We start from the raw sequence: 8,325 nt of genomic DNA on the forward strand, positions 1-8,325 counted from the left end.
GTGTTGAGCTCTGTTTAACTGCGTATTGTAGTGAGAGTTGTGTGCGTCTGAGTGAGAGTGGTGGAATGTTGGCCTCGGCCTGGAGGCTCTCCACCGGAGAAGTGCGGAAAGCCCCCAGAGCGAGGCGGAGTCCTTGGTTCTGTATTGGATCTAGTATTTTTAAGACGTGTGGTTTTGCCGATCCGTAGACTTGACAGCCGTAGTCAAGCCTGGACCGGACAAGGGAGATGTACAAGTGGAGAAGGTGTTTTGAGTCCCCGCCCCACTCCGGATGTGATAGAATTTTCAAAGCGTTTAACGCTTTCTGGCACCTCACACGAAGGTCTTTGATGTGTGGTATGAATGTAAGTTTTTTGTCGAAAATGACACCGAGGAAACGAGCTTGGTCCTGGACGGGAATCCTTTCCCCGTATAGTGTCAAATCCGGCTGCAGCACACGTCTGCCTGTTCGGCAGAAGTGTACTGCAACCGTCTTTGACGGGGAGAACTTGAAACCGTTGTTGTTTGCCCACGTTTCAAGTTTTTGCAGCTGCGTTTGCAGCTGCCTTTCCATAGATCTCAAATGAGGATTTTTCGATCGGCAGCATATCAAGAAGTCGTCAACGTATAACGAGCTGTCTATGCTGTTCTGGAGGGTTTTCACTATGGAGTTAATTTTAATTTCGAAAAGGAGAGGAGAAAGGATGCTCCCCTGGGGGACTCCTTCCTCCTGTTGGTGGGGGTCTGAAAGGGAGGATCCGACACGAACCTGGAAGGAACGGTTCTTCAGGAAGTTGCCAATGAAGGCAGGGAGGTGACCGCGTATGCCGAGTGCGTGCAGGTCTTGAAGAATGCCGTACTTCCAGGTTGTGTCGAAGGCTTTTTCTAGGTCAAAAAAGATGGCGATCATGTGGCCTCTTTCGGCGAACGTCTCGCGTATAAAGGTCTCCAGGCGGACCAGGTGATCCAGAGTGGATCGGGTTTTCCTGAATCCGCACTGGAGACCGCTCAGCGAGCCCGTCGTTTCCAGAAACCACATGAGTCGCCTGTGAATCATTTTTTCAATTAGTTTGCAGAGACAGCTCGTTAGGGCTATAGGTCTGTAATTGGATGGGTGTGTGTGGTCTTTGTTTGGTTTGGGTATTGGAATGACAGTGGCGAGACGCCAAGACTCCGGAAAGGAGTGCGACCGCCACATGTCGTTGTATATGTGTAGTATGAGTGTGAGTGTTTCTGAGGGTAAGTGTCTAATGATCTTGTTGTGGATGTCATCCGGTCCCGGGGCTGTATCGCCCAGGTCCGAGATGCACGATGTTAATTCGTCTATTGTGAAGTCTGCGTTGTAGGTTTCAGTGTTGTTTGAGTGGAAGTTTAGGTGTTGTTTTTCTCTGTTAGTTTTGACGTTTTGAAAAGTGGTGTTGTAGTTTGCTTGGGATGAGTTTTTGGCTAGAGATGTAGCTATTGTGTTTGCAATGTCTACTTGTGTTTCAGCTGTTGTTCCATCCGGCCTCTGGACGTGCCGAATGGTGTCTGTGCGTCTACCTAAGAATTTTTTAGCAATTTGGAAAACTTGATTGAGTGGTGTCTGGCTGTTGATTTTGGAGATGTATTTTTGGAATGATTGTCTTTTGCTCTCCCTGAGGCATCTACGTGCCTCAGCTCGAGCCTTTAAATAAAGTATCTTATTTTCTATGGTGGTGTTGTTGACGGCTGTTCGATACGCTGCCTTCTTTTTCTTTACTGCGTCCTCACATTCCCAAGAGAACCAGATCTTGTTCCTCCGGGGTTTTGTTTTTGTTTTTGGAATGTGATTGTGGCATATTTCTAAGAGTTTTTCGTGAAATTTATTGTAGTTGTGGTCGAAATTGGGATTAAGAATCTTGGAACATTGATTGGCAAACCCGTCCCAGTCGGCTTTTTTGAAGTTGAAGCGTTCTGGGATCGGGTCGTTTTGGAGGCTATTGTTTTTGAGGAGAATTGGGAAATGGTCCGTACGGTCATCCAGCACAGACCACTCAAGATCTGGGACTAGTTCAGTTGCAATTCTGCAATGGAAGGTCGGATTCCGCCGGCATTCCATTGCAGGACCGCCATTATGAATTTTTACTTTTTGATTTGGAGCACTTAGGCCCCGGCTTCGAAGAAGCACTCTGACTCCTCCTTACGGGGGAGGCAGAGTGTTTTCTAGGTTGCCGTCCTGGATTGGACGGCGGTCTAGTGGGGGATTTGGAGGAGTGACAGACTCCGCCCTTCCCGGGTTCAGGCCGGGGAGGGGGGTCGGAGATGTCTTCCTCCATTGGTAGTGGGGGGAGTGGAGGGGTAGAGGGAGGTGGAGCAGACAGAGGGGGCTGGGGAGAGGGGGGAGGGAGTACCTCAATCTCCATCAGAGAGATGGGTTGTGAGGTGGAAGAAGAAGAAGAAGAAGAAGAAGAAGAAGAAGAAGAAGAAGAAGAAGAAGAAGAAGAAGAAGTAATAGAGGAGGGGTGAGGGGGAGAAGGGGGGGTGGAGGAAGAGTCCACCCCATCCTCCCCAAGAACCCCAAAGCGGTTAGTTAGTGGTACCTGGAAGGTGGGTACCACAGTTTTAGGAGCAACCTTTTTGTGTTTCGCAGTAAGTTTCTTGTTGACCGCGGGTTCTGGGGGGTCGACAGTGGAAGCACTGGTCGACTTCGTGACTGGCCGGAGTACGCTTGCGTATGACCGGCCAGGGACCGGGGTCATACCTGGTGGGCAGACAGCTTTTCGGGCTTCTTGAAAAGAGCAGCCATTTCGTGCTTTATACTCTTGGATTGCGCGTTCTTGAATCCAAGTCGGGCAATCCTTGCTGAAGGCTGTGTGCTGGCCTTGGCAATTTGGGCAGCAAGGACTAGCCTTGCATTCCTTTTCAGGATGCCCAGTCTTGCCGCAGCGAGGACACACGGCTGCACGTCGGCATCGCGACTGACTATGGCCAAACTTCTGACACTGAAAGCAGCGTAGAGGGTTCGGCACATAGGGTCGTACGTCCAAGACCAAGTATGATGCCCGAACGGTGGCTGGAGGGCGGCACGAATCAAAAGTTAGAATTATTGTGTTCGTTTCTAGCGTGGACTCCCCCCGTCGAATAGTAATTCGGCGGGCTTCGACCACACCCTCAAAGTTATCCACGATATCTTGGTTGGAGCAGCCCTTCAGCTCATGGCTGCGGACCACGCCCTTCGACTGGTTAAATTTCTGGTGTCGCTCGGAAACACAAGGAACACCACCGAAGGTCGTTATCTTTTCAAGTCCGGCCAGTTCTTTATTCGATGCACACTTGATGAGGAGAGCACCAGAGGACAGTTTCTGGACATTCGTAGGAATGTATCCCAGAACCTGTCTTAGAGCATCTCCTATCTTGAAAACGTTTAAATCAGTCATCTTTTTCTGTGCATCGGTGCTGCGGATGGTCAAGTACGGCTGCCGCGGAAGCTCCCTGAGAGGAGGGAGGGCAGAGGCAGTCGTAAAGGTCCTTTTTCCTTTAGTAGTTTGTTTGCTCGGCTCGGCGGCCGCACCCGCTTCCGCGAGCCGAGACTTTTTAACGTTGGGAGCTGGGGAAGGGTCTTTTTGATTTTTAGAATCCATGAGAGTTTTCTATTTGATTCGACTCCGGGGCTCCCCGCCCGCCACAGAGCCCAACAAGGGGACACATAGCTCGGATAACCGGAGCTGTGCCAGGGCTACCCCGGAGCTATACTCTCAACGAGAAAGTACGAGACCCTCCCGTCAAGATTGACCCAGGGCTTGATGGGGTTTCAGCTCTCAACCGATTGAGTGGCATGGGCCGTGCCACCCTCCCGTCTAAGAGGAAAACCTAGGCCAAAGAGGTGTGTTGGCGAGGGACAGTCCGTGGACTGATCTCACCTCAACCGCCAGGTACCCGGTTTCCCTCCGCACGGGTCGCACCTCACGGTCAACAAGGCGCCCACTCTGTGGGATGGGTGACCTCTCTTGTTGCTGCACATGAGGTCAGCGGTGGCAGGAAAGAAGAAGAAGAAGAAGAAGAAGAAGAAGAGGAAGATACACCAAAGTAGGTGTCGCATCCGGATCTCAGAGGATTGGGGTCCGAGTGCGACACCTCGCCTTTGAAGGGGTTGCACCTTCTGCAGACGAAGCAGTGGGTCTATTTATATCCCCCCGACCCACTGGGGGTAAAACAACCTCTCCCAAACGAGTTATGAAAGTTCAGAAAGAGAGTCCGACCCATTTGTGCAAACGCGTTTAGAAAGAGAGTCTGATCCTCTTCTGCAAATGGGTTATGAACCGCTTCAGCAAATGGGTTAGAACCATTCAATCAAGTGGCAAGACAGAGTCCCAGACACTGAAGTACTACAGCGGGCCAAGATGGAGAGCATACGCTATCCTACTGCGCTCTCAGCTCCGATGGGCCGGCCACGTTCACCGCATGGACGACTCTCGCCTCCCAAAGAGGCTACTCTACGGTGAACTGACCCAAGGCATGTATGCTCTCTCGGCGGACAGAAGAAACGCTTCAAAGATGCTCTGAAAGCATCCCTGAAGAGTTGTGAAATTCCCCATACCACCTGGGAAGAAGCTGCTCGCGACCGCACAGTCTGGCGCTCCTTGATAAGATCGGGTGTGGCGAAATTCGAAGAAAGTCGCATCAGAAAGAAAAAACAGAGACGGCAGCTGAGAAAAGACCGAGAGAGCCGTACCTTCCAGCCTAATTCAGCCCCAAACATCCCCTGCCCCCACTGCAACAGACATTTCCGTGCGAAGATCAGCCTGATCAGCCATCTCCGCACACACCCCACTCCTCCAGTGATGTGAAGTCAAGGTCATCTTCGCCAGCGAAGGATGAACATCAGAACCATTTTCACAAACGGGTTAGGAAAGAGAGTCAGGAGTCTGAATCCGGATAACGATTCATTGAGAATTAACTGGTTATTTGGATAAATTATCCTGATTCTGCCCACCACTAAATTTCTGCCTCTGCCTCTGGTCTGGGAAGGAACACTGCATGGCAAGCCCGCCTACAGACAACCTTCAGTAACACCTACCTCACACCCACCACCATCATGCACATGTACACACACAACGTATGACGAGCTGAGCTGTGGATGGAGAGACAGTGTGAGTGACAGAGCAGGTGAAAGGAAGAATGTACGAGTGTATCCACAGGCGTCAGCAACTACAAGACGACAACACCGACACCCCTGGCCTGGTCCACAGCTCATGAACGAAAGGAATGCGGCTAAGGCAGTGTTTTGCCGGTATTTTTTTACTTTCCCTCCCGTCTCACACTCAGCTACTAGTTGTCTATTTTCTACTAAATATTGATGCGCTGAACACGAATATCAACTTCATTTCCGTCGCAAATTAATGGTTTTTGAAATATTTGATTGTTTTTAACCGAGATAGACATGCTTTGGACCAATCGGGGGGTTCCAGGGGGGCCTGCCCCACTGGGGTAAAAGAAAATCTGGGGGGTTACAGGGGGGGCATGCCCCCCTGTTTTTACACCCATAATTTGATATTTTACAGTTAGATTTGAAATTGTCTTGAAAATAATTGATTTGCGACAGTTTTAGTGGATTTCTGTATGATCTGCAGCAAACAGTACAGCAGTTTGACCCCTGAAACAGTGCATCTGTGTGCGGGAGTGAAAGTAAAAATTTACCGTTTTGCCTATACAGTATTGTTGTCCATGGTTCGCAGGGTGCTAGGGAATGAGTGAGATTTTCTTTGTGTGCCTGGAGGGAGGGGGTGGGGTGTGAAAGTCATGCGGACGGGGATGAGCCGCGGGAGAGAACACGGGAATTGAATGAATAAGTGAAACTGAAAGAGAGGAACGGCTCATGAGCACTGGAGTGAATGGATCCTGTGTTTCTATTTTGGAAGAGGCTAGCCGTACTTAATGACGGCTAGACTGCCAGTCTAGCCGTACTTATTCTTAATATGATGGCTAGACTGACCATTTACAAAAAATAGGCCTACTGAATTGTAAATATACATTTTTAGTGTGCAGTACCTAAAGCATTTGTATTTGAGACGAAACCAGGTGCCTTAATGACAGTGTATTTAATGTATTTTAAACCTCCTGTTTTCTAATGTTAATAGGGCCTAAGATAAGTACGGCTAGACTGGCAGTCTTTAAGTACGGCTAGACTTCTTGTCTAGCCGTATTTAAGTATTAAGTACGAACGGGTAGACAGCCAGGCTAGCCGTACTTAAGGACGGCTAGACTGTCAGGCTAGCCGTAAGTTTAATATTGATGACTGACTTGTAAATGAAATTTTTAGTTTGCAATGCCAAAAGTATTTGTATTTGAGACAGAACCAAAAGGTGCCTTAGGCCTAGTGACTTGAATGTATTTGTTAATTCTCCATGAACCTAGATTGGTTTCAAACTGCCAGATCCATGAGCACCAACCTACAGATAACAGAGTGTGTGAAAACAACAAGCAGGAAGGAACAAGCAATGAATGAAAGCAATGAATGAAAGCAACGAACGGCTGATAGGCGACTAGCCTGACCACTGCCGTACTTCAAAACTAAAACTAAACTAGAGCTAGATCTAGATCTACATCTCGATCTAGAATTCTAGATCTAGAATCTAGATAGATCTAAATCTAGTGTCCAGTTGTTTTGTCAAAAGGTGGGATACCCAGGACCGGGTGTGACAAACGAGGTCCAAAATCAATATACAAATAAATCTAGATCTAGATATAGATCTAGATCTATTAGATCTAATCTAATCTAATCTAGACTAGTCTATTCTGTCGCGAAAAGGATTTGATTTGACTGGATGTTAACTTACAAAGAAACAATCCACTTCGGCTTCTTAACTTGGGCCTCTTGTGAAAAAACCACGCGCCTCTTCAGCTGAGTTCACAATCACATGTCGTGAACTGACCACAGTGACCAACGGTCTGGCCTCTTCTGGCCTTTGTTTGATGTTTAAACGCTTTTCAGCTTTTCGTTTGTTTTGTTTTTTGACATTTCTGCTTCTTCTTTTTTAATTCTTTTCCAGGCAAGCAGGCTCGCGGATATTTCCAAAGCTAAAAATAGGCTAGTTTTTAAAAAAACGTAATTTTGTTGCTTCCATTTGCCTTTTTTATTCCTTTTATTTTGGTAGTTTTGCTAAAGGAAATTGAACAAAACCCTAGGCTACTCATAATGTCTGTCTGTATGTTCCTAAAAGAGAAGATACAGTCAAGCAGAAGTTGCAACTTTGAGCTCGAGGTTTAGATCTTGTCGCGGAGCAAGTTTAATTTTGGCATCCGGTGTTGTTTTCGTGGAAATGGTGGCGTAAAAAATGAAACGAAACGTTGAATCAGAACCAAAATTTAAATTCAGCTTAGGCCTTATCATTAAAATCTTATTAATAGGCCTAACGCCCTGTGGTGTCTTGTTTAAGAATCTATTTTTAAAAGTGAATTAAAATTTTAAACTTCTCTAAAAACTTTCTTTAAGTTGAACATTATTTTTAGCCTATTCACTCACATGTATTAGATATCGATTATCATTTTTATTTTATTATTAGATCTAGATTTCTAGATCTACACCATTTTATTTTATTTTTCTTTTTTTTTTTACCCGATCCAGTTGCAATTACTTTATATTTTTTAGGACAAAAGCATGCGGGCCACTTAATTTTAGAGTGACATAATTAAATACTCTCTGATCTAAGGCTATGTTACGGGACCGTACGTACGGTCCTACCTGCGCTAAGGCTTGGTGTTACTAGACTGTACGCAGATGTGCATGCATCTGGACTTCGCAAAAATACTGGAGGAAAACGGCCAGTTTAACGAAGCTCCTGACGCAAGGAGTTATTACTAGGAGAATGTTTAAAATGTCTGAATACAATTGTGAGGTATCCAGTGGCCGTGGGTGAACCAAAATTTGAAATTTATTCACGTCTGCACCCACGTTGTTATTATGTGTCAATAAAAGAAATCAAAGAGAGGGAGAGAGAGAGAGAGAGGGAGAGAGAGAGAGAGAGAGAGGTGGAAAGATTTGGCGAAGGGAATGTGGGGGCGAACGATGGGGTCGGCAGGGTATAATTATATGCTATTATATTGGAAAGAGATCATTAATCATGCATGCAACGCCTTGCGTGGAATCTGAGTTAAGAGTACAAATTAAATTCATAGTATACCAACTTACGCCTATAGTGCGGTCAAAATGCACGGCGCAACTTATTGTGAAATAGCTCCTTACCTATAGATAGAACATAGATTCTCCAACTTTTGCACAGTGACTTATATCAATTTGTCTTAACAGGTGAATATTTTTTCAAACTTCTGCACACTGTATTCTAGAAAATTCCCTAATAAATACTAATAAAAAAATCCCAGTCGATT

At 46.5% G+C, this 8,325-nt stretch overlaps 2 protein-coding genes across 3 annotated transcripts in view; both read right to left on the minus strand.

Moving 5' to 3' along the window:
• The window catches only part of LOC101858963 (E3 ubiquitin-protein ligase mind-bomb), a 33,846-nt gene extending 26,544 nt beyond the window's left edge, over positions 1-7,302 (minus strand). The window contains exon 1 of one of the 2 annotated variants that reach the window (XM_005106312.3): positions 6,777-7,302. The gene's annotated coding sequence lies outside the window, so the exon portion shown is untranslated. The remainder of the gene's footprint in view (positions 1-6,776) is intronic. The other variant, XM_005106313.3, reaches the window with a different exon arrangement.
• LOC106012833 lies at positions 2,527-3,377 on the minus strand. Its single transcript, XM_013086950.1, has 2 exons — positions 2,924-3,377; positions 2,527-2,540 (listed from the first exon to the last, which is right to left on the minus strand). Exons 1-2 carry the CDS (start codon positions 3,375-3,377, stop codon positions 2,527-2,529), a joined length of 468 nt encoding a protein of 155 aa, XP_012942404.1.
• Positions 7,303-8,325: the final 1,023 nt, after the last annotated feature.

The sequence above is a fragment of the Aplysia californica genome, unplaced genomic scaffold (assembly GCF_000002075.1).
Source record: "Aplysia californica isolate F4 #8 unplaced genomic scaffold, AplCal3.0 scaffold00525, whole genome shotgun sequence".
NCBI classification, from domain to species: domain Eukaryota; kingdom Metazoa; phylum Mollusca; class Gastropoda; order Aplysiida; family Aplysiidae; genus Aplysia; species Aplysia californica.